Source organism: Chiloscyllium punctatum, chromosome X (assembly GCF_047496795.1).
Source record: "Chiloscyllium punctatum isolate Juve2018m chromosome X, sChiPun1.3, whole genome shotgun sequence".
In the NCBI taxonomy this organism is placed as follows: domain Eukaryota; kingdom Metazoa; phylum Chordata; class Chondrichthyes; order Orectolobiformes; family Hemiscylliidae; genus Chiloscyllium; species Chiloscyllium punctatum.
This window is the reverse complement of record NC_092791.1, coordinates 33496554-33523472: the sequence shown is the minus strand read 5'-3', so window position 1 is coordinate 33523472 and position 26919 is coordinate 33496554. Positions and strand designations below refer to the sequence as shown.

Genomic DNA, 26919 nt, shown 5'->3' with positions numbered 1-26919 from the left:
TGTGGGGTAGATCAGGGTGTTAAAGTGAGGGGTGTGGGGTAGATCAGGGTGTTACAGTGAGGGGTGTGGGGTAGATCAGTGTGTCACAGTGAGGGGTGTGGGGTAGATCAGGGTGTTACAGTGAGGGGTGTGGGGTAGTTTAGGGTGTTACTGTGAGGGGTGTGGGGTAGATCAGTGTGTCACAATGAGGGGTGTGGGGTAGATCAGTGTGTCACAGTGAGGGGTGTGGGGTATATCAGTGTGTTACAGTGAGGGGTGTGGGGTATATCAGTGTGTCACAGTTAGGGGTGTGGGGTATATCAGTGTGTTACAGTGAGGGGTGTGTGGTATATCTGTGTGTTACAGTGAGGGGTGTGGGGTATATCAGTGTGTCACAGTGAGGGATGTGGGGTAGATCAGTGTGTCACAGTGAGGGGTGTGGGGTTTATCAGGGTGTTACACTGTGGGGTGTGGGGTATATCAGTGTGTCACAGTGAGGGGTGTGGGGTATATCAGGGTGTTACACTGTGGGGTGTGGGGTATATCAGTGTGTCACACTGAGGGGTGTGGGGTATATCAGGGTGTTACAGTGAGGGGTGTGGGGTATATCAGTGTGTCACAGTGAGGGGTGTGGGGTATATCAGTGTGTCACAGTGAGGGGTGTGGGGTATATCAGTGTGTTACAGTGAGGGGTGTGGGGTATATCAGTGTGTCACAGTGAGGGGTGTGGGGTATATCAGTGTGTCACAGTGAGGGGTGTGGGGTATATCAGGGTGTTACAGTGAGGGGTGTGGGGTATATCAGTGTGTTACACTGTGGGGTGTGGGGTATATCAGTGTGTTACAGTGAGGGGTGTGGGGTAGATCAGGGTGTTACAGTGAGGGGTGTGGGGTAGATCAGGGTGTTACAGCGAGGGGTGTGGGGTAGATCAGTGTGTTTACAGTGAGGGGTGTGGGGTATATCAGTGTGTTACAGTGAGGGGTGTTGGGTATATCAGGGTGTTACATTGAGGGGTGTGGGGTATATCAGTGTGTTACAGCGAGGGGTGTTGGATAAATCTGTCTCTCTCTTAAAGCGCAGGATTCCCCATTCTTTGTCACAGCCTGCTGCAGAGACAGGGACAGTACCAGCTGAATTGTTGAGTTGGGATAAACATGGTTAGATTTCCCAGATTCTGGGGAATGTCTGGTCATGTCTGTTAGTAAGGAGAGTGAGCGGGAAGATGTTTGAATGAAGTCTCTTGCTGTCTGAAGGGTCTACATTTCCCCATGTCGTGTCCAGCCGACTTGGCGAGATTTCGGGAATGCCAGGCCCTGCTGACCCCTGGAATTCTGGGAGCGGCCATGTTGCTGGGAAGGTGTCAGGATGTGTCTGGGAAGAGGAAGATCTCACTTGGTGAGAGACACTCTGAGATGATTTTCGGTCCCGTTCCTGTCCGCTTTCACACCGTTAAAAGCTGATGTCTATGTGCATTTTGTCCTCAAACAGGGCGATACAGAGCATGACCCCAACGCCGAGCAGAAAGCCGAGGTTCTGACTGAGAAAGATCCCGAGAGCACTGTGCTGCCGCCTCTCTGTCTGCGTGTGTAACATCTCCGGGAGCTGCAGGCAGAAACCAGACTAGTCACCACCACAACCATCACGGCCGCAGATATCATCACAGCTCGTTCCTGCCGGTCCAGCCCCTCTCCTCCTTCAGCCTGTCCCACAAGGGGAACAGGAGGTGGCTGTTCAGCCCTTCTCCCCCAGCCTGTCCCACAGGAACAGCAGGAGGCCATTCAGCCCGTTCCCTCCATCCTGTCCCACAGAAACAGGAGGAGGCCATTCAGCATCCCTGCTACAGCCTGTTACGTAGAAACAGGAAGAGGCCATTCAGCCCGTCTCCTGCAGCCTGTCGCACAGGGACAGCAGGAGGGTCTTCAGCCCCCTCGCCCAGCCTCTGATTAAACATTACAGGGTCTGCCTCTGCTGCTCTCTGTGTTGTGCACCTCTCCCACTCTGCACATGGGCACCAGCATCCCCTAAACTCACTCTCTCTGTCTTTCCCCGTTTGCCTTCCTCTCTCTCTCTCTCTCTCTCTATGTCTCTCTCTCTCTCTCTCTTTGTCTGTCTTTCTCTCTCTCTATGTCTCTCTCTCTCTCTCTTTCCCCGTTTGCCTTCCTCTCTCTCTCTCTCTTTGTCTGTCTTTCTCTCTCTCTATGTCTCTCTCTCTCTCTCTCTTTGTCTGTCTTTCTCTCTCTCTATGTCTCTCTCTCTCTCTCTTTGTCTGTCTTTCTCTCTCTCTATGTCTCTCTCTCTCTCTCTCTCTCTCTCTCTATGTCTCTCTCCCTCTCTCTCTCTCTCTCTGTCTTTCCCTGGTTGCCTTTCTCTCTGTCTCATCCAGTCACTGAGTCATAGAGATGTACAGCTCAGAGACAGACCCTTTGGTCCAACTCGCCTATGCTGACCAGAAATCCCAACCTAATGAGAACATAAGAACCAGGAGCAGGGGTAGTCCTCCTGGCCCTTTGAACCTGCTCCCTCACTCAATGAGATTGTTTTGCGGCCTCAGCTTCACTCACCCGCTCCCTCACTGTATCCCCTAATTCCTTTATTGTTCAAAAAAAGGTTTACCATAGCTTTAAAAATGGTTACTGAAGGAGTGTTAACTACTTCACTGAGCAGGGAATTCCACAGGTTCACAATCCTCTGGGTGAAGAAATTACTCCTCAATTCAGTCGGAAATCTGCTCCCCCTTATTTTGAGGCCGTGCCCTCTTGTCCCAATTTCACCCGCCAGTAGGAACATCCTATTTATTTCTATTTTATCGATTTCCTTCGTAATTTTACATGTTTCTATAAGATCCCCATCTCATTCTTGTAAATTCCAACGAATATAATCCCAATCTACTCGGTCTCTCCTCATAAACCAAACCAACCCCCTCAACTCTGGAATCTACCTGATGAACCTCCTCTGAACCCCCTCCAGTGCCAGTACATCCCTTCTCAAGTAAGGAGACCAAAACTGCACAGTACTCCAGGAGTGGCCTCACCACTATCCTATACAGCTGTAACATAACCTCCCTGCAAACTCAATCCCTTTAGCAATGAAGGACAAAATTCCATTTGACTTCCTAATTACTTGTTGCACCTGCAGACCAACCTTCTGTGATTCATGCACAAGGACACCCAGGTCCCTCTGCACTGCAGCACGCTGCAACTTTTTACCATCCAAGTAAGAATCTATTTTGCTGTTATTCCTACCAAAATGCACAACTTCCCATTTACTAACATTGTATTCCATCTGCCAGACCTTTGCCCTCTCATTCAGTGTATCTATGTTTCCCTGCAAAGTTACACAGTCCTCTGCACACTTTGCTCTGCCACTCATCTTAGTGTCATTGGCAAATTTTGACACTGTACATGTGGTTCCCAACTCCAAATCATCTATATAAATTGTAAATACTTGTGGTCCCAACACCGATCCCTGAGGCACACTAGTAGTCACTGCTTGCCAGCCAGAATAGCACAATTAATCCACACTCTTTGCTTCCTGTCAGTCAACCAATCCTCTATCCACACTAATAGTCTACCCCTAGCACCATGCACCGTTATCTTATGCAGCAGCCTCATTTGCGGCACCTTGTCAAAGGCCTTTTGGAAATCTAGGTGCACTCCATCCACTGGGTCCCCATTGTCCACCTTGCTTGAAATCTCTTCATAGAATTCCAAAAGGTTTGTGAAGCATGACCTGCCATTTATGAGCCCTTGCCCAATGGGACAATTTCAATCGAGGTGATCTGCTATTTCTTCCCTAACAATAGATTCAAACATCTTCCCCATTACAGAGGTTAAGCTCACTGGTCTATATTTCTCCATCTTTTGTCTACTAGTCCCATTTGCCAGCACTTGGCCCATTTCTCTCTCAACCCTCCTTCACCCTCCTATTCATAAACCCTTCCTATTCATATACTCATCCAAATGCCTTTTAAATATTGCAATTGTACCAGCCTCCACCACTTCCTCTGGCAGCTCATTCCAAACATGTACCATCCTCTGCGTGAAAACGTTGCCCCTTAGGTCTCTTTTATATCTTTCCCCTCTCACCCTAAAACCTATGCCCCTCTCGTTCTGGACTCCCCCACCCCAGGGAAAAGACTTTCTATTTACCCTATCTATGCCCCTCATGATTTTATAAACCTCTATAAGGTCACCCCTCACCCTCTGACGCTCCAGGGAAAATAGCCCCAGCCTATCCAGCCTCCCCCTAGAGCTCAAATCCTCCAACCCTGGCAACAATCCTTGTAAATCTTTTCTGAATCCTTTCAAGTTTCACAACATCCTTCCAATAGCAGGGAGAGCAGAATTGAATGCAGCATTCCAAAAGTGGCCCAACCAATGTCCTGTACAGTCATCTCTCGCTCTCCCTCTCTTTCTGTCTGTCTGTCTCTCTCTCCCCCTCTCCTTCTGTCTGTCTGTCTCTATCCCTCTTTCTGTCTCTCTCTCTCTATCTGTCTCTTTCTATCTCTCTGCCTGTGTCTGTTTCTCTCTATCTGTGTTTCTCTTATTATCTCTCTCTCTCTGTCTCTTTCTCTCTCTCTGCCTGTGTCTGTTTCTATCTGTGTTTCTCTTATTATATCTCTCTCTCTGCCCCTCTATCATCCTCTCTCTCTCACTGTTTGTCTGTCTGTCTCTCTCTGTGTGTCTGTCTGTCTCTCTCTCTCTCTCTCTGTCTGCGTCTGTCTCTCTCTTGTTCTGTCTCTCTCTCTCTGTCTCTCCTGTTCTGTCTGTCTCTCTCTCTCTCTCGAACACCATGAATCTGAAGTGAAGGTTGTACCCATCCCTACAGTGACTCCAGTGCCCGGAGGAGGGTTAAGGAGAAGTACTCACCATGTCAACCAGGGAAACATACAGGAAGATGCCAGCCGTGCTGGTAAATATCCAGGGTGTAATGTAGGCAGTGTGCTGGCCAATAGCAATGCCGACGGCCAGGCCGAGGTAACTGATAACCGCAGACACAAGGTTAAACAAGACAGCCTGTCTGACATGGAGTCCAGCTTGTAACAACACAGCAAAATCACCTGGAACGGAAACACGGAGACTGTCACCCACCCCGGGGGAACCGAGACACTCACCCCACCGCAGGGGGAACCGAGACACTCACCCCACCCCACCCCAGGGGGAACCGACACTGTCACCCACCCCGGGGGAACCGAGACACTCACCCCACCGCAGGGGGAACCGACACTGTCACCCACCCCGGGGGAACCGAGACACTCACCCCACCCCACCCCAGGGGGAACCGACACTGTCACCCACCCAGGGGGAACCGAGACACTCACCCCACCGCAGGGGGAACCGACACTGTCACCCCACCCCAGGGGGAACCGACACTGTCACCCACCCCGGGGGAACCGAGACACTCACCCCACCCCACCCAGGGGGAATCGAGACCCTCACCCCACCCCACCCCAGGGGAACCGAGATCCTCACCCCACCCCACCCCAGGGGGAACCGAGACCCTCACCCCACCACAGGGGGAACCGAGACCCTCACCCTCACCCCACCCCAGGGGGAACCGAGACCCTCACCCTCACCCCACCCCAGGGGGAACCGAGACACTCACCCCACCGCAGGGGGAACCGACACTGTCACCCCACCCCAGGGGGAACCGACACTGTCACCCACCCCGGGGGAACCGAGACACTCACCCCACCCCACCCAGGGGGAATCGAGACCCTCACCCCACCCCACCCCAGGGGAACCGAGATCCTCACCCCACCCCACCCCAGGGGGAACCGAGACCCTCACCCCACCACAGGGGGAACCGAGACCCTCACCCTCACCCCACCCCAGGGGGAACCGAGACCCTCACCCTCACCCCACCCCAGGGGGAACCGAGACACTCACCCCACCGCAGGGGGAACCGACACTGTCACCCCACCCCAGGGGGAACCGACACTGTCACCCACCCCGGGGGAACCGAGACACTCACCCCACCCCACCCAGGGGGAATCGAGACCCTCACCCCACCCCACCCCAGGGGGAACCGAGATCCTCACCCCACCCCACCCCAGGGGGAACCGAGACCCTCACCCCACCCCAGGGGGAACCGAGACCCTCACCCTCACCCCACCCCAGGGGGAACCGAGACCCTCACCCTCACCCCACCCCAGGGGGAACCGAGACACTCACCCCACCCCTGGGGAACCGAGACCCTCACCCCACCCCTGGGGAACCGAGACCCTCACCCCACCCCTGGGGATCCGAGACCCTCACCCTCACCCCACCCCAGGGGGAACCGAGACACTCACCCCACCCCACCCCTGGGGAACCGAGACACTCACCCCACCCCAGGGGGAACCGAGACCCTCACCCTCACCCCAGGGGGAACCGAGACACTCACCCTCACCCCAGGGGGAACCGAGACACTCACCCCACCCCAGGGGGAACCGAGACACTCACCCCACCCCAGGGGGAACCGGGACCCTCACCCCACCCCACCCCAGGGGAACCGAGACCCTCACCCCACCCCACCCCAGGGGGAACAGAGACACTCACCCCACCCCACCCCAGGGGAACCGAGACCCTCACCCCACCCCAGGGGGAACCGAGACCCTCACCCCACCCCAGGGGGAACCGAGACACTCACCCCACCCCAGGGGGAACCGAGACACTCACCCCACCCCTGGGGAACCGAGACCCTCACCCCACCCCAGGGGGAACCGAGACACTCACCCCACCCCACCCCAGGGGAACCGAGACCCTCACCCCACCCCACCCCAGGGGGAACAGAGACACTCACCCCACCCCTGGGGAACCGAGACCCTCACCCCACCCCAGGGGGAACCGAGACACTCACCCCACCCCAGGGGGAACAGAGACACTCACCCCACCCCTGGGGAACCGGGACCCTCACCCCACCCCACCCCAGGGGGAACCGAGACACTCACCCCACCCAGGGGGAACCGAGACCCTCACCCCACCCCAGGGGGAACCGAGACACTCACCCCACCCCAGGGGGAATCGAGACCCTCACCCCACCCCAGGGGGAACAGAGACCCTCACCCGACCCCAGGGGGAACCGAGACCCTCACCCAACCCCAGGGGGAACCGATACCTTCACCCCCACCCTAGGGGAACAGGGACCATAACACCCCAACACGGAGATCCCCGTCCCCAGGGGGAACCGGGACCCTACACCCAAACACGGTGACCCTCACCCACGGGGGAACGGGACCCTACACCCAAACAGAGAGACCCTCACCCCCAGGGGGAACCGGGACCCTACACCCAAACACAGTGACCCTCACCCCCAGGGGAACCGGGACCCTACACCCAAACAGGGAAACCCTCAGGCCCAGGGGGAACAGGGACCCTACACCCAAACAGGGAGACCCTCACCCCCAGGGGAACCGGGACCCTACATCCAAACAGGGAGACCCTCACCCCCAGGGGAACCAGGACCCTACACCCAAACAGAGAGACCCCCACCCCCAGGGGGAACCGGGACCCTACACCCAAACAGGGAGACCCTCACCCATGGGGGAACGGGACCCTACACCCAAACAGAGAGACCCTCACCCCCAGGGGGAACCGGGACCCTACACCCAAACACAGTGACCCTCACCCCCAGGGGAACCGGGACCCTACACCCAAACAGGGAAACCCTCAGGCCCAGGGGGAACAGGGACCCTACACCCAAACACAGAGACCCTCACCCCCAGGGGAACCAGGACCCTACACCCAAACACAGAGACCCTCACCCCCAGGGGAACCGGGACCCTATACCCAAACACAGAGACCCTCACCCCCAGGGGAACCGGAACCCTACACCCAAACAGGGAGACCCTCATCCCCAGGGGGAACAGGGACACTACACCCAAACAGGGAGACCCCGACCACCAGGGGGAACAGGGACACTACACCCAAACAGGGAGACCTCCACCCCCAGGGGGAACCGGGACCCTACATCCAAACAGGGAGACCTCCACCCCCAGGGGGAACCGGGACCCTACACCCAAACAGGGAGACCTCCACCCCCAGGGTGAACCGGGACCCTACACCCAAACAGGGAGACCATCACTCCCCCAGTGGAATACAGAGAGAGAAAGAGGAAAGAGATAAAGAGAGAAAGATTGAGAAAAAGGTAAAGGGAAAGTGGAAAAAAGAGGGAAAGAAAGGAGATGGGGACAGAGGCAGCAGGGGTGGAGAAATAGAGACGAGATGGAGAGATCAAGAGGGAATGATTGAGAGCGAGACAGAGCTGGAGAAATTGTGGTAGTGCCCTGTTACACTGGCTAACACCAAAAGTGAACTGTAAATTCTATAAAATGCTGAGTGGTGTTAAAATCCACCTGGTTCTCTAGGGTCATTTAAGGCTGGAAACTTCCTGACCATACCTGCTCTGATCTACACGTGATCCCTCAGCAATGGAGTGGATTCTTAACCACCCTCTGGGGAAATAAGGACGGACCATCCAGGGGATCGACAGCGAGAAGAATGAGGAAACCGAGATACTGGAAGTCACCCAGGGAAATGAGAGAACTGTCCTCGATCACGGCTAACTGTGGATGGTCATACTAACCGAGTTCATGTGGAAGTTCATGACAAAGTACAGCGATGGTGGTACTCAAACCTCCCGAAATCCCCGTGGAAAACGCAGCACCTACAGAACAGAATGGGATGAGAAAAACAGTCACTACTGGCTGCGGTTAGTCTGGTGATAATCCCTGGCTGTGATAATCCCCGGCTGTGACAACGCCAGGATGTGATAACGCCAGGCTGTGATAATCCCCAGGCTGTGATAATCCCCTGGCTGTGATAATCCCCAGGTTGTGATAATCCCCAGACTGTGACAATCCCCAGCTGCGATAACCCCGGCTGTGATCATCCCCAGGCTGTGGTCATCCCCAGGCAGTGACGATTCCCAGGCAGTGACGATTCCCAGGCAGTGACGATCCCCAGGCAGTGACGATCCCCGGCTGTGATCATCCCCAGGCTGTGATAATCCCCAGACTGTGATAATCCCAGGCTGTGATAATCCCCAGGCTGTGATAATCCCCAGGCTGTGATAATCCCAGACTGTGATAATCCCAGACTGTGATAATCCCCAGACTGTGATAATCCCCAGGCTGTGATAATCCCAGCCTGTGATAATCCCCAGCCTGTGATAATCCCCGGCTGTGATAATCCCCAGGCTGTGATAATCCCTGGCTGTGATAATCCCCGGGCTGTGATAATCCCCAGACTGTGATAATCCTCGGGCTGCGATAACGCCAGGCTGTGATAATCCCCGGGCTGTGATAACGCCAGACTGTGATAATCCCCAGGCTGTGATAACGACAGACTGTGATAATCCCCAGGCTGTGATAACGACAGACTGTGATAACGCCAGGCTGTGACAATCCCCAGGCTGTGATAATCCCCAGGCTGTGATAACGCCAGGCTGTGATAATCCCCGGGCTGTGATAACGCCAGACTGTGATAATCCCCAGGCTGTGATAACGACAGACTGTGATAACGCCAGGCTGTGACAATCCCCAGGCTGTGATAATCCCCAGGCTGTGATAACGCCAGACTGTGATAATCCCCAGGCTGTGATATCGCCAGACTGTGATAATCCCCAGGCTGTGATAACGCCAGACTGTGATAATCGCCAGACTGTGATAATCCCCAGACTGTGATAATCCCCAGGCTGTGATAACGCCATGCTGTGATAATCCCCGGGCTGTGATAATCCCCGGGCTGTGATAATCCCCGGGCTGTGATAATGGCAGGCTGTGATAATCCCCGGGCTGTGATAATCCCCGGGCTGTGATAATCCCCGGGCTGTGATAATCCCGGGCTGTGATAATCCCAGGCTGTGATAATCCCCAGGCTGTGATAATCCCCAGGCTGTGATAATCCCCAGGCTGTGATAATCCCCAGGCTGTGATAACGGCAGGCTGTGATAATCCCCGGGCTGTGATAATCCCCGGGCTGTGATAATCCCCAGGCTGTGATAATCCCCAGGCTGTGATAATCCCCAGGCTGTGATAACGACAGGCTGTGATAATCCCAGGCTGTGATAATCCCCGGGCTGTGATATTCCCAGGCTGTGATAACGCCAGGCTGTGATAATCCCCAGGCTGTGATAATCCCAGTTGTAAATCCCCGGCTGCAATAATCTCCGGCTGCGATAATCCCCGGCTGTGATAACGCCAGGCTGTGACAACCCTTCGATACCAACCCCCTTACCGATTGCCAAGCCGTCTGTGAAGTTGTGGGCACCGTCACCAACAATGACCATCCAGGCGATTGTCGCTATCCCAGCATTCCTCATGTCCCCGGCCCCATGTGAATGTCCATGGCCATACCTCCCAGTTTCTCGCTCCCTGCCGTGATGGTGGTGCTGATCCTTCTGATCACGGACAGCCTTACCAGTGGCTGTCTGAGTGTGGGCGTGACCCGGAGCTGTGTCCCCAATGTTCAACCCCTGGGCTTCAGGAGTCATGTAGGTGCTGAGTGTGACCTCCAATTCATCGTCAGGGTGTGGGTGATCAGCTGGAGCTACAGTTGGAGCAGTGAGAAAGACTCTTAGAGTTTGGGGAGGCCATATCATTGATGAAGAACACCAGAACTCCCTCCTTAATTAATTTACACACACACACCAGGCCCGGCCAATCCCTGACCACCTTCAGCCCAGTGGCCATGACAGCACTGAAAGCCTATTGGACCCTCCACTCCCCTCCCTTTCTCCTCTGCCATCTGCTCCCCTTCCCCACATCCCTTTCCCTCCCCTCCCCTCCCACCTCCTCCCTTCCCCTCCACTACCCCCCATCCCCTCCACTCTCTTCCCACCCCTCCCCCTCCCTTCCCATCCCTTCCCCTTGTCTCCCCTTCCCTCCTTTCCCTCCCTTCTCTTCCCTCCCCTCCCCCTTCCCATCCCATCCCTCCTTCCCTTTCCCACCCCTCTTTTCTCCCCTCCCTCCTCTCCCCTCCCCTTCCTCCCTTTCCCCCTTTCCCCTTCCTCTCCTCCCCTCCCTCCCCTTCCCTTCCTCCCCTCCCCTTCCCTCTTGCCCTCCCCTTCCTTCCCTCCCCTCCCTCCTCTCCCCTTCCCTCCTCTCCCCTCCCTCACCTCCCCACTTGCTTTCCTTCCCTCGCCTCCCCCCCACCCCTTCCTCGCTTCCCCTCCCTCCCCTTCCTCGCCTCCCCCCTCCCCTTCCTCGCCTCCCCTTCCTCGCCTCCCCTCCCCTCCCTCCCCCTCCCTTCCCTCCCCCCTCCCCTTCCTTCCCTCCCCCCCTCCCCTCCCCTCTCCCCTCCCCTTCCTCACCCCCTCCCCTCCCTCCCCTCCCCTCCCCTCCCCTCCCCTTCCCTCTCCCCTCCCCTTCCTCCCCTTCCCTCCCTCCCCTCCCCTCCCCTCCCCTTCCTCCCCTTCCCTCCCTCCCCTCCCCTCCCCTCCCCTTCCTCCCCTTCCCTCCCTCCCCTCCCCTCCCCTCCCCTCTCCCCTCCCCTCCCCTTCCTCGCCTCCCCTTCCCTCCCTCCCCCTCCCTTCCCTCCCCCCTCCCCTCCCTCCCCTCTCCCCTCCCCTTCCTTCCCTCCCCTTCCTTCCCTGCCCTTCCTCACTCACTCCCCCTCCCTTCCCTCCCCCCTCCCCTCCCCTTCCTTCCCTGCCATTCCTCAACCCCTCCCCTCCCCCCCTCCCCTCCCCCCCTCCCCTCCCCTCTCCCCTCCCCTCCCCTCCCTCCCCCTCTCTTCCCTCCCCCTCCCCTCCCCTCTCCCCTCCCCTCCCCCCCTCCCCTCCCCTTCCCCTTCCTCACCCCCTCCCCTTCCCTCCCTCCCCTCCCCTCACCTCCATCTGGTCTCAGGTGTTGCAGTTCAGCCCCACCAGCCATGTTCGCTGGCGTTGGACCTTCCTTGTAACGGGTACACCTCCTGCCCACTACCTGGGAACAGAAAGGGTTGGTGTTGGTGAAGAACAGGTACCGAAACGTCAGCAGCCCAGGGTGAGGGGAGGCCAGCTGACCCACTCTTGGTGCGCAGTCACACTGAGCCTCCTGTGAAATCGCTCCCCGATCCTCCCTGTCAATCCTTACAAAGGCCTGGTGCCACACTGTCTACACCTCAGGGGAGGGTAGAACACTTAATAGGGACTCTTCCGGAATAATCTGTCTAGTTCGACCCGACCAGAGCTCTTGGTGCTCATCAGGACCCCTTACAAGAATGCCAGAGCAAAGGGACAGTCACAGGGAACCTGTGTGAGAGGAGAATGCGAGCCGGGGACACCCTCCTTTCAGTAACAGAGAATGGAAGGTGCATTGTCGAGTTGTAGAGTCGTGCAGCACAGAAAGAGACCCTTCAGCCCAATTCGTACGTGCTGACAAAAACACAGGGAAAGCTCGGCAGGTCTGGTTCAGTGAAATCAGAGTTAAGGTCTAGGGTCCGGTGTCCCTTACCCTCAGTCCCCTGCCCCATCCTCCCACCTGGACGCAGTGACCCTGGGCAACGGTGCCCTACCCTCAGTCCCCTGCCCCACCCGGACGCAGTGACCCCCCGAGTGACCCTGGGCGACGGTGCCCTACCCTCAGTCCCCTGCCCCACCCTCCCACCCGGACGCAGTGACCCCGGGAGACGGTGCCCTACCCTCAGTCCCCTGCCCCACCCTCCCACCCGGACGCAGTGACCCCCGAGTGACCCTGGGCGACGGTGCCCTACCCTCAGTCCCCTGCCCCACCCTCCCACCCGGACGCAGTGACCCCGGGAGACGGTGCCCTACCCTCAGTCCCCTGCCCCACCCTCCCACCCGGACGCAGTGACCCCCGAGTGACCCCGGGAGACGGTGCCCTACCCTCAGTCCCCTGCCCCACCCGGACGCGAGACGTGCTCACCTTGCCCCCTCTGCAGCCCCTGACCAGGCCCAGGAAGGTCTCGATGAGGAACAGGAGGTAGATGCCCCCCAGCACGGACAGTCCCTTCCACACGGGATCTTTCCCTGTCTCCATGTGGTCCTCTGGACGCTGTAGCTGGCTGCTCTGAAACACAGACGGTGGGGGAGGTGGTTAATGTCCCCGCTCTCTGGCTCCTGGGATCTTACCAAATACCACCCCACCCCTCGAATCCCACGAATCCTCCCAGGGTGGCGGTTCAGTGAAAGGCAGATCCCCTCCCCCCACTCCCCCCATCCCCATCCCATCCCCTGACAGCATGTGTCTCAACTCTGCTCTCCACAGGGAGACAGGGCTGTTCCTGTGTGACAGGCTGGAGGAGGGAGGGGGCTGAATGGCCTCCTGTTGTTCCCATGTGTGACAGGCTGGAAGTGGAGGAGGGGACTGAATGGCTTCCTGCTGTTCCCGTGTGACAGGCTGGAGGAGAGGGGCTGAATGGCCTCCTGCTGTCCCTGTATAATGTGCCCGAGGTCGGTGGGTTGGGGGCTGGGTTTGTACTTACATGAGGGATGAGGTGCAGCAGAGCGTCTGCAGACAGTGTTCCAATTGCCAAAGTGACCAGGAACCTGAGCAGGACCTTAGAAAAGGAGTGACTGAACAATGGAATAACGGCCACAGCCAACAGGGACGTCAGGCTGATCAGGGTAACGGCGACAAATCCACAGATCCAAACTGCGAGGGGAGAGAAACAGCAGCTCAGAGAGGGTAGGGGGAGGAGAATCTCTCCCCTCTCTCCACGGAGTGGGACAGTCTCACACAGCAAGCAGGACAGGATCCCTGAGGGGCTCACACAGGATCCCATCACTTAGGTTACAGCTACCCTGCACAGGGTCACTGCACTCACTCACACACTCACTCACTCACACACACATTCACTCACTCATACACACACACACACTCTCACTCATACACATACTCTCACACTCATACACACACAGACTCACGCACACTCTCTCTCACGCACACACACACTCACTCTCACTCATACTCTCACACTCACACACACACTCATACACACACAGACTCACGCACATTCTCTCTCACGCACACACACACTCACTCTCACTCATACACACACACTCTCGCACACACACATACACTCTCGCACACACACACATTCTTTCACTCATGCACACGCTCACACACACTCACACATGTTCTCTCACTCATACGCACACGTTCTCACACATACACACACACTGACACTCACACGCTCACTCTCTCTTACACACACGCTCACACTCTCACTCTTTCACACAAACACGCACACACACTCATCTATATAGCACACACTCACCCACATGCATTCACACACGATTTCAATACTAGGGCCTTACCTACTTGCTATACTGATATCACAGTATTCTATAACCCCCGCAACAGGGAGATAAGGGAGGGGTATTCTATACTCTCCCACATTGGGGTAGACCATGTGCAGTCAGACATGACCCTGATCCCTGACCCTAACCCTGATCCTGATCCTAACCCTAACCCCTGACCCTAATCCTGATCCCTGACCCTAACCCTAACCCTCTCCCTGACCCTAACCCTAACCCTCTCCCTGATCCTAACCCCAACCGTAATCCTGACCCTGACCCGTGCCCCTCTCCTCATTCCGAGGTGTACAGTGCCCGCTGGGATTGAGACTCACCTGACGGTTGGGTAGCCCCTTGAGGTGGGATCTGCAGTGAATCGCGGTGCTGGATACACACTCTGCTGTCTATCTGGTAGAGCAGGGCCGGGCAGATGTAGGTAAACTGTTTTGGTGAGATCCCCTGCGTGCTGCTCATCCCGAAGTTGACCAGGAGCTGAGTTACGTTCAGACACTGTGTGCACAGAGACAGACTGCGGTCACTGTCAGTTCCACGCTGCATGGTCTCCCCTGAAGACAGAGAATCACAGCCCCCCCCACTGCCCTAAACACCTCGCTCAGTTCAACCTGTCCTGCAGCCTGGCCTCTTACCTGGCGACCGTACAGAAACATCGAATCCTCCCCACCTCGAATCTGCTACCCTCCTCCCATTCAATGGGGTCCCAGCTGATGGTCCAACTCAGTCCCATGCTCTCTCCCTGTCCCCCTCCATCCCTTTCTCCTCCTCAGAACGATGCACAACGCCTTCTCGAAAGCATTCAATGTTTCAGCCTTGTTATCTGGGACAGAATGTCCGACACGCCCACCCCACCCCTCTCTGGGTGGAGACATCTCCCCCCATTTCAGTCCCACCCTGTCTCCTTCAGACTGGGACTCCCCACCCACCCCCATTCTGAATGCCTACACCCTTCAGTCAGAATTAAAAATCACACAACACCAGGTTATAGTCCAACAGGTTTAATTGGAAGCACTAGCTTTCAGAGCACTGCTCCTTCATCGGGTGGTAGCGGAGGGCTCAATTATAAGAAAAAGAATTTATAGCAAAAAACGTTTACAGTGTGATGTAACTGAAATTATACATTGAAAAATACCTTGATTGTTTGTTAAATTTCTCATCTGTTAAAATGACCATGTTAGCTTCACTTCTTTCACGGTAAATCACAAAACCTTTTTAAAAAGTTGCATTCTCAGATTAACTGTAACAATTGGTGTCAGCCTAAGATAATGTGTTGAAGGTGTTAGTCCCCTGTGTGCAACAGTTTAGACTGATTCTAAATCTAAAAAACGAGTTAACAGAGTCTTACATGAATTCATGCAGTTTTTGACCAAAGTACAATGTAACTCTGCAAGTACAAATTCACCCCACAAACAAGCATATGTGTGTGTGCATGTGTGTGTCTGGGATGGGGGGGTTGTGACTGTCTGTGAGAGAGAATGTATATGTGTGTGTGAGAGAGTGTGCAAAGGGATCTGTGACAGGGTGCGTGTCTGTGTGTGTGTGTTATAATTGTGCCCTCCACAACCACTGATGAAGGAGCAGCGCTCCGAAAGCTAGTGCTTCCAATTAAACCTGTTGGACTATAACTGTGATTTTTAACTTTGTACACCCCAGTCCAATACCGGCATCTCCAAATCACGGCCTTCAGTCAGAGACAGTTCTGTAATTAGCGGTTTTTGCGAAGATTTGTAGCTCGGGTTGATGGTAAGTATGCAAGTTTGCTCGCTGTGCTGGAAGATGTGTTTTTAGATTAGGTTCCCTACAGTATGGAAACAGGCCCTTCGGCCCAACAAGTCCACATGACCATCCGAAGAGTAACCCACCCAGACCCATTCCCTTACCCTATATTTACCCCTGACTGACGCATTTTCAGAAGTTTAGTCACCATGACTAAGTAACATCATCAGTGAGGGTCTCTGGTGAAGCGCTGGCGGTGTGTCCCACCAATAAACACAATCCTCCAATTCCCCAGAAACAACTCAAGCAGACACAACTCAACCAAAAACTATAGCCACATTACCATACATCAAAGACACAGCAGGAATGACTTCCAGGTTACTCAGATCTCTTGGCATCATGGTAGCCCACAAACCTACCAACACACTTAAACAGCGACTAGTGAACCAAAAGGATCCATTAGATACTACCAGCAAAACGAATGTTATTTACAAAATACCATGCAAGAACTGTAAAAAAACACGCCATCGGAGTAAATAGAAGGAACCTTGCCACAGGATACATGAACACCAACTGGCCGCCAAAAGACACTATCCACTATCACTTATTTCTATACATACAGGCAAAGAAGGGACTTTGACTCGGACAACACACACATCCTCGGACAGGCATAACAAAGACACGCATGAGAATTCCTCGAGGCCTGGCATTCTAACCAGAACTCCATCAGTAAACACATCGACTTAGATCCTATCTACTTTCCCTCGAAAAAATAGAACCGGAATTGACATCACCCACCTTTAAAAAACCCAGAGCTACAAATCAAGAGGCAGGACATACCACCAACACTTCACCAGAGACTCTCGCTGACTATGCCACCTAGTGTGGTGACGAAACGTCCGAAAACAAGCCTTCCAGCTCAGTGAGCTAACTTACACACTGAGAGTTCTGTAATCCACTACGGGATGTGTGCATGGGGAGGAGGGGTGTGGTGGGGGTGGTGTATGACAGCCCTTTGTGGAGGAGGTGGGGGGGTGGGCAATACAGAGATTTACCAGGACATTACCCCAACCCCCCGGGGCGGGGGCTGGAGGGTTTCGGTGGCGGAGCGAGATTGGACAGACTGTCAGAGCAGAGGAGTCCGAGAGAGGGGGATGTGACTGAGATGTAGAAAACCATGAGGGTCATCGATAGGGGAGACAGGAAGGAAACTTTGCCCCCCCCCCAAACGGAGGGAGTAGTGAGAGGGGAAGGGACGGAGAACTGTTTTTTAAGTAGAAAGCCCCAGACATGTCAGAGCCTCTGCCTTTACGGTCCCCTCTGAGACACAATCCGAAGACAATATAACCTTGTTAAAGGCGCAGCATCATCACAGACCGAAGGGTCGGTTTCCGTGCTGTGTGACTCTCCAGCTCTGCTTCCCGACAGTAGAGTGTGGGAAATCCAGGTGGGAAAGTGGGTATCAGAGACACTGCAGTTAGACTGAACCAAGAGCTAACTGAATCTGCCACCACTGACAGTGAGAGTTGTCGGGGTTAGTTCCTGGCTAAGACTTACGTTTCCATGGAGGTGGTTGTAATCGGAATGATTCATGGCCCGGTCATCGTCAGTGAGACCGTGAGAGGACGCAGGGAGGGGATGGTCTCTGGGTGACCGCTCCAGCCGATGCCCAAACATGCTTCCCCGTCTCTGCAAGCGTCCCCCAGCCCCTGGGGAATCCTTTTGGAACAGAGGGGGCTCGACTCTCTCTCCACTCGTCCATTTAGAGGGTCTACAGAATGAGGGAGCAATCACAGCCTGGTCAGCACTGACCCTCGCACAGTGTCCACCCACTCCGCACTGAACGTCCCACAGCACCCACTCCCTCAGCACTGACCCTCCCACAGCGCCCACTCCCTCAGCACTGACCCTCCCACAGCACTGACCCTCCCACAGCGCCCACTCCCTCAGCACCGACCCTCCCACAGCACCCGCTCCCTCAGCACTGACCCTCTCACAGCACCCGCTCCCTCAGCACTGACCCTCCCACAGCACCCACTCCCTCAGCACTGACCCTCCCACAACACCCACTCCCTCAGCACTGACCCTCCCTCAGCACCCACTCCCTCAGCACTGACCCTCCCACAGCACCCGCTCCCTCAGCACTGACCCTCCCTCAGCACTGACCCTCCCTCAGCACCCACTCCCTCAGCACTGACCCTCCCACAGCACCCGCTCCCTCAGCACTGACCCTCCCACAGCACTGACCCTCCCACAGCACTGACCCTCCCTCAGCACTGACCCTCCCACAGCACCCGGTCCCACAGTGCCCACTCCCCCAGCACTGACCCTCCCACAGCACCCGGTCCCACAGTGCCCACTCCCTCAGCACTGACCCTCCCACAGCACGCACTCCCTCAGCACTGACCCTCCCACAGCGTCCGCTCCCTCAGCACTGACCCTCCCACAGCACCCACTCCCTTAGCACTGACCCTCCCACAGCACCCGCTCCCCCAGCACTGACCCTCCCTCAGCACTGACCCTCCCACAGCACCCGCTCCCTCAGCACTGACCCTCCCTCAGCACTGACCCTCCCACAGCACCCGCTCCCTCAGCACTGACCCTCCCACAGTGCCCACTCCCTCAGCACTGACCCTCCCTCAGCACTGACCCTCCCACAGCACCCGCTCCCTCAGCACTGACCCTCCCACAGTGCCCACTCACTCAGCACTGACCCTCCCACAGCACTGACCCTCCCACAGCACCCGGTCCCACATTGCCCACTCCCTCAGCACTGACCCTCCCATAGCACCCGGTCCCACAGTGCCCACTCTCTCAGCACTGACCCTCCCTCAGCACTGACTCTCCCACAGCACCCGCTCCCTCAGCACTGACCCTCCCACAGCGTCCGCTCCCTCAGCACTGACCCTCCCACAGCACGCACTCCCTCAGCACTGACCCTCCCACAGCACCCACTCCCTTAGCACTGACCCTCCCACAGCACCCGCTCCCTCAGCACTGACCCTCCCTCAGCACTGACCCTCCCACAGCACCCGCTCCCTCAGCACTGACCCTCCCTCAGCACTGACCCTCCCACAGCACCCGCTCCCTCAGCACTGACCCTCCCACAGTGCCCACTCCCTCAGCACTGACCCTCCCTCAGCACTGACCCTCCCACAGCACCCGCTCCCTCAGCACTGACCCTCCCACAGTGCCCACTCACTCAGCACTGACCCTCCCACAGCACTGACCCTCCCACAGCACCCGGTCCCACATTGCCCACTCCCTCAGCACTGACCCTCCCATAGCACCCGGTCCCACAGTGCCCACTCTCTCAGCACTGACCCTCCCTCAGCACTGACCCTCCCACAGCACCCGCTCCCTCAGCACCGACCCTCCCTCAGCACCGACCCTCCCACAGCGTCCGGTCCCTCAGCAGTGACCCTCCCACAGCACCCACTCCCTTAGCACTGACCCTCTCACAGCACCCGCTCCCTCAGCACTGACCCTCCCTCAGCACTGACCCTCCCACAACACCCACTCCCTTAGCACTGACCCTCCCACAGCACCCACTCCCTTAGCACTGACCCTCTCACAGCACCCACTCCCTTAGCACTGACCCTCCCACAGCACCCGCTCCCTCAGCACTGACCCTCCCTCAGCACTGACCCTCCCACAGCACTGACCCTCCCACAGCACTGACCCTCCCTCAGCACTGACCCTCCCACAGCACTGACCCTCCCACAGCACTGACCCTCCCACAGCACCTGCTCCCTCTGCACTGACCCCCCCTCTGCACTGACCCTCCCTCAGCACTGACCCTCCCTCAGCACTGACCCTCCCTCAGCACTGACCCTCCCACAGCACTGACCCTCCCTCAGCACTGACCCTCCCTCAGCACCTGCTCCCTCAGCACTGACCCTCCCTCAGCACTGACCCTCCCACAGCACTGACCCTCCCTCTGCACTGACCCTCCCTCAGCACTGACCCTCCCTCAGCACTGACCCTCCCTCAGCACTGACCCTCCCTCAGCACCTGCTCCCTCAGCACTGACCCTCCCACAGCACCCACTCCCTCAGCACTGACCCTCCCTCAGCACTGACCCTCCCACAGCACTGACCCTCCCTCAGCACTGACCCTCCCTCAGCACTGACCCTCCCACAGCACCCACTCCCTCAGTGAGGAGGTGCAGGAGTATGCCGTAGTTGCAGTACCTGACGCAGTGACCCACCTGACGCTGGAAGCTGTGGTGACCCTTGCTCCCTGGATGCTTGTCCCTGCCCCGGTAGGGTCCTGGGACCCTCTGTCCAGCATGGAGAGGTGGTCCTCTGTGGTGTGGCTGTGGACATGCCTGCGTTCCTGGAGGTCCAAGGCGTCGAGGTGAGAGACGTGACCGTGACCCAGCCCCTCGTGTTCGATCTCCACCACCTGGACCTGGCCTAGGCCTAGGCTCTCGAATAAGCGGCGTAAACCCTCGGGAGAGAGCTGGCTGTGCCGCCCGTAGTTGCCAAATAACCTTCTCAGGTAGTACCTCTGCTCCTTCACTGCCTCCGGAATGGATCGGGTCTCCCGGCTCCTGGCTTCTCCTCCCATGGCCTGAGCTCCACACCCCTGGTCCCAGCCTGCCCAGATGCACAGTGTCCCCAGGAGAAACGCTGGCCACAGCACACCCCTCATCGTCCTCGTGCTATCTCCCCGTCCTCCCTTCCCCGGTCACCTACAGGCAGATAGAGACACATTAATTTGTGGTCCCCATCACCAGCATACCCGCCCCCCCCATGGTACTGGGTATTGGGGGTCACTGAGGGATGCATGGCACGGGAGCTGGGGTAGGCCAAACAAGCACCCTCCACGCTCTGCCCCACCCCTGTTCGATGGGTTCGCAGCCAATCGTCAAACTCGCTCCCTGCTCCCTGCTTTCTCTCCATCCCCCCCAAGCCCTATTCCCTCAATCCCTTTCCCCCTCCTAAGAAAGAGGGCGACATGGTGCCTCACAGCACCAGGGACCTGGGTTTGACCCCACCCTCGGGCGACTATCTGTTCTCGCCCCCTCTCTGTGCCTGCGTGGGATTCCTCCGGTTGCTCCGGTTTCCTCCCACAGTCCAATGTTGTGAAGGTTAGGGTGGAAAAGCTGTGCTAAATTGTCCTGTAGTGCCCAGGGATGTGCATGTTAGGGTGGGATTGGCCGTGCTAAATTGTCCCGTAGTGCCCAGGGATGTGCAGGTTAGGGTGGATTGGCTGTGCTAAATTGTCCCCGTAGTACCCAGGGATGTGTAGGTTACGGTGGGATTGGCCGTGCTAAATTGTCCCCGTAGTGCCCAGGGAAGTGCAGGTTAGGGTCGATTGGCCGTGCTAAATTGTCCCGTAGTGCCCAGGGAAGTGCAGGTTAGGGTCGATTGGCCGTGCTAAATTGTCCCGTAGTGCCCAGGGATGTGCAGGTTAGGGTGGGATTGGCCGTGCTAAATTGTCCCCGTAGTGCCCAGGGATGTACAGGTTAGGGTGGGATTGGCCGTGCTAAATTGTCCCGTAGTGCCCAGGGATGTGCGGGTTAGGGTGGATTGGCCATGCTAAATTGTCCCCGTAGTGCCCAGGGATGTGCAGATTAGGGTGGGATTGGCCATGCTAAATTGTCCCATAGTGCCCAGGGATGTGCAGGTTAGGGTGGGATTGGCCGTGCCAAATTGTCCCATAGTGCCCAGGGATGTGCAGGTTACGGTGGGATTGGCCGTGCTAAATTGTCCCCGTAGTGCCCAGGGATGTGCAGGTTAGGGTGGGATTGGCCACGGTAAATTGTCCTGTCGTGCCCAGAGATGTGCAGATTAGGGTGGGATTGGCCGTGCCAAATTGTCCCATAGTGCCCAGGGATGTGCAGGTTAGGGTGGGATTGGCCACGATAAATTGTCCCGTAGTGCCCAGGGATGTGCAGGTTAGGGTGGGATTGGCCACGATAAATTGTCCCGTAGTGCCCAGGGATGTGCAGGTTAGGGTGGGATTGGCCACGATAAATTGTCCCGTTGTGTCCAGGGATGTGTAGGTTAAGTGCATTAGTCACAGTAAATGTGGAGCAATAGGGTTGGGAAATGGATCTGGGTGGGCTACTCTTTGGAGAGTCAGTGTGGACTTGTTGGGCCAAATGGCCTGTTTCCTCACTGTAGGGGTTCTATGATTCTTTCTTCAATACTTTTCAGTGTTTCGATTTCAACCCCTTTGTATGGCAGGGGGGCCCACAGACTCACGCCCCACCCCTAACTCTCTGGGTGAAGACATCTCTCCCCATCTCTCCCACTCCGTCTCCTTTAGACTGTGATCCCCGGTTCTGGATTTCCCCCCCACCTCTGCATTTCCTTCCCCGCCGCCCCCCCCACCACCTCCTCCAACCAGCCAAACTCCCCAGCTTCTAATGAGGTCCTCATCCTTCCGAAATTGCAGTGATTGCAATCCACGTGGACTCAACCCTTCCTCAGGTTAGGATGGAGCTGTCTATAACGTGGGTCAGGCCACGAGCTGTGTGCAGTTCCAGTCTCCGTGCCAGAGGAAGGAGGTGATCACATTGGAGTTGGAGTGCGGGGGATGCACAGGGGAGATTTGCTGGAATTTGCCTGGTCTGGAGCAATTTAGCGATGGGTAAAGGATCACCAGTCTGGGGTTTTTTTTTAAAATTCATCCACGGGAGGAGGGCGTAGCTGCCTGGGCCGAGCATTTGTTGCCGGTCTCAAATTGCCCAGAAGGCAGGGAACACTCAACCGCATTAGCTGTGGGTCTGGAGTCACGTGTAGTAAGGACACTCAGCTTGCATCCTTGAGGTTAAAAACCACACACACCAGGTTATAGCCTAACAGCACTAGCTGTTTATTTGGAAGCACTAGCTTTCGGAGCGCCGCTCCTTGGGTCAGGTAGCAGGATCATCAGACACAGAACGTTTAGTGAAAGATCAAAGTGTCATACAACTGATGTGATGTATTGAACAAAACCTAAAAGTCTTTAATGACTTAGAATGGGGATGCAGGGTTTGACTGATTAATATGTAAATCCCAACTTTTGAGTCACATTCTCCAGTTAATTTCAGGTTTTATTAAACAAGGTGAGGTCTCAGCTCAGACAATGTATTAATGGTGTGAAGTTAGAGTCTGTCTGTATCCCAATCTTGAGTGAGACTGGTTCTGTTTCCAAAGTAACAATTTATACAATGTCACTTGCATTGGCTGTCTACAGATTGTGTGCTTTTTGAACAAAACAGAATGTAACTGCAAATGCACATTCCCCCCATAGACGTGTGTGTGTGTGAGAGAGAGAGGGAGTGAGAGAGTATGGGGGAGGGAGAGTGAGTGTGTTGTGTGGGGGAGAGGTGTAATTGTTTGTGTTGGGGAGAGAGCGTGAGTGTGTGGAAGAGAGTATGTGTTTGTGTAGGAGAGGGAGTGTGTGTGAGGGAGTGAGAGTGTGAGAGAGTATGGGAGAGAGAGAGAGAGAGAGTGTGTGTGTGTGTGAGACAGAGTATGTACCTGTGAGAGGGTGTGTGTGTGTGTGTGTGTGAGAGAGAGACAGAGTATATACCTGTGAGAGGGTGTGTGTGTATGTGTGTGAGAGACAGAGTACATACCTGTGAGAGGGTGTGTGTGTGTGAGACAGAGTATAAACCGGTGAGAGGGTGTGTGTGTGTGTGTGTGCGCGCGTGAGACAGAGTATATACCTGTGAGAGGGTGGGTGTGTGTGTATGAGAGGGACAGAGTATATACCTGTGAGAGGGTGTGTGTGTGAGACAGGATATACCTGTGAGAGGGTGTGTGTGTGTGTGAGAGACAGAGTGTATACCTGTGAGAGGGTGTGTGTGTGTGTGTGAGACAGAGTGTATACCTGTGAGAGGGTGTGTGTGTGTGAGACAGAGTGTATACCTGTGAGAGGGTGTGTGTGTGAGAGACAGAGTGTATACCTATGAGAGGGTGTACCTGTGTGTGTGTGTCTGAGAGAGAGCGTGTGTATGAGAGAGGGTCTGCGTGAGCGTGTGAGTGTGATCGTGTGTAAGTACGTAAAAGCCAGTGTTTCCAAGTAAACCTGTTGGCCTATCACCTGGTGTTGTGTGATTTTTTTTAAACTTTGTCCACCCCAGTTACACATGCACCTCCACAATAACTCCCCCTTGAAGGACTTTAGTGAACCTGGTGGGTTCTTTCTGACAATCAACAATGCACCTGCCGCGGTCACCATTGGGACCCTTATTGCTCAACTTTGAAAACCTGAATCACCTGCTGCTCCAGGATTTGAACTCAGGTCCCCTGGAGCATTGCCCGAGTCTGCGGCCCAGTGACAGTACCACTCAGGCCTTGTTGCGTCAGCCCTGCTGAGGGCAGAGAAGGCCGTGGGAGGTTGAGGGGGGTAATCAGTCTGAGGGCAATGGGATTGGAATGGACGGACTGTCAATGACGGGCTGATTGGCCACGGCCCTATGGTGCATTTCTGTAGCGCCCATGAACTACTCGAGGCACGTGGTCTCAAGCCAGCTGAGTGTGGGGCTTCTGAAAGGTGTGGAGTACAATAGGCGGGGTTGGGGGGGGGGGGAGACTTGGCGCACAGCAGGATCCCACGAGCAAACGAGCGCCTCCCGAAACATCCTTTCCACATCCCCTCCCCCGACACTTATTCCCAGTCAACTCCCCACAGGAACTTTCGATCAGGTCACCTCTGCCCCTTCCAAAGTCCTAGGGGGTACAAGTCTGGCCTTTCCACACACGGCAATCTGCTCATACCGGGTGTTAATGATGCAAACTTTCTCGGAACTTCCCTCGACCCAATAGCACACCTCTGTAAGCACAATGACCATTCCTGTACCAGGCTGTGGCCCTTGCAGTGCCTCTGTATAAGGGAGGCATAACCTCCCTGCTCGTGCATCCCCCTCACAGTACAACATCTCATCCGACTAGTTTGCCTGATTGCTTGCTGTGGCTGCAGACTGACCTTCTGTGATCCATGGACTAGGACACCCAGATCCCCCTGTGTCGCTGAGCTCTGCACCCTCTCGCCGTTAAGATAATGCCCATCTTTCTGCCAAAGTTGCCCGCTCGCTGATTCCCCCCTGTGCAGGGCACCCCATGTCCTCACCACTTTCCCCACCTAGCTCTCTGCCGTCAGCAGATGTACCCACCCTCCCCAGCCTTTGATGTTTATCACCCGGCTCTGAGGGTTAAGCCGCAATGTTGTTCCAAAGTCCCCTCACTCGCAGGCTTGTGAATACCGCACTTTGTTTGCAGTCAAAGTGCTCACTTTACAATCAAGGAGCTGTAAACCTGTGACGGTGTAGCTTTCACAACTTTGTAGGAATTGGTGGTAACTCTCCCTGCAATAAAGTCGGGCAACTTTCCCACACAGAGGCTGGTTCCTGGGTGGGATGAAAGCCAGAGGAATCATAGAATCCCCAGAGTGTGGAAACAGGCCATTCAACCCAACAAGTCCACACCAGCCCTCCGATGAATAACCCAACCAGACCCCATTCCTCTAATGACTACATTTAATGACTAATCCACCCTAACCTGCGCATCCCTGGGAACTAAGGGGACAATTTAGCACAGCCAATCCCACCCTAACCTGCACATCCCTGGGCACTACAGGACAATTTAGCACGGCCAATCCCACCCTAACCTGCACATCCCTGGGCACTATGGGGACAATTTAGCACGGCCAATCCCACCCTAACCTGCACATCCCTGGGTACTACGGGGACAATTTAGCACGGCCAATCCCACCCTAACCTGCACATCCCTGGGCATGACGGGACAATTTAGCACGGCCAATCCCACCCTAACCTGCACATCCCTGGGCACTACGGGACAATTTAGCATGGCCAATCCCACCCTAACCTGCACATCTTTGGACTGTGGGAGGAAACTGGAGCACCCGGCGGAAACCCACGCAGACACGGGGAAAATGTGCAAACTCCATTCAGACTGACAGTCGCCTGAGGGTGGAATCAAACCTGGGCGCCTGGCGTCATGAGGCAGCAGTGCTAACCACTGAGCCATAGTGCTGCCCGTGGGAGGGTGGTAGAGACGGGTACAGTGATAATGGTTAAAAGATCATTTGACAGGTACATGGACAGGAAGTGTTTAGAGGAACACGGCCAAGTGCAGCCAGATGGGACTAGCTTAGTTTGGGAAACTGGGTCAGCACAGACGAGTCAAACCGAAGGGTTTGTTTCTGTGCTGTATGACTATGTGAAAGGGACAAAGAGGTGTTATGAAGGAATTAAAGACAACGTGCAAGTTAACTGTCCTGGGAAGAAATAGTGAAAACAAGCTGTTTCCTGGGAGAGAGGAGATAACATTCCTTGATAACCTGCTGCCTGATGACAAATGGGTAATTTAGTCTGCTTGCCAAAAGGGACATGTGTTAAAGTAAATGGGTTAATTGCAGGAAATACTGTGTTATAAGGAGACAGCTAACTCCAAAGTATACAAGGGATAGGGGAGCTGCTTCTGATACAGAAGGAATCGACAGACTCGGGGTGGAGATAAAAGAATCTATTGAATCATCCACAATGTCAAATCACAAACTAAAAAGAGAGAACATTGTGTAAGATTTCAACACGAGAACAATTCAGTCACAGAACTCCAAGGAAAGTCCTGCCCACCCTCTTCCATCCCTGCAATTCCCACTGTCAACCCACCCGCACCTGCACATCCCTGGGCACTACGGGACAATTTAGCACGGCCAATCCCACCCTAACCACATCGGGGACAAATTAGCACGGCCAATCCACCCTAACCTGCACATCTCTGGGCACTACGGGACAATTTATCACGGCAATCCCACCCAAACCTGCACATCCCTGGCACTAGGGACAATTTAGCACGGCCAATCCCACCCTAACCCTGCACATCCCTGGCACTACGGGACAATTTAGCACGGCCAATCCACCCTAACCTGCACATCCCTGGGCACTATGGGGCAATTTAGCACGGCCAATCCACCCTAACCTGCACATCCCTGGGCACTACGGGGACAATTTAGCATGGCCAATCC

The 26919-nt window shown here is 55.7% G+C and overlaps 1 protein-coding gene across 1 annotated transcript; it reads right to left on the bottom strand.

Moving 5' to 3' along the window:
* Nucleotides 1-1329: 1329 nt before the first annotated feature.
* On the bottom strand, nucleotides 1330-20622 carry LOC140471363 (zinc transporter ZIP10-like). Its single transcript, XM_072567399.1, has 10 exons — nucleotides 20141-20622; nucleotides 17488-17701; nucleotides 14535-14709; nucleotides 13386-13555; nucleotides 12827-12970; nucleotides 11791-11884; nucleotides 10197-10508; nucleotides 8545-8625; nucleotides 4848-5038; nucleotides 1330-1581 (listed from the first exon to the last, which is right to left on the bottom strand). Exons 1-10 carry the CDS (start codon nucleotides 20584-20586, stop codon nucleotides 1429-1431), a joined length of 1980 nt encoding a protein of 659 aa, XP_072423500.1. The 5' UTR covers nucleotides 20587-20622; the 3' UTR covers nucleotides 1330-1428.
* Nucleotides 20623-26919: the final 6297 nt, after the last annotated feature.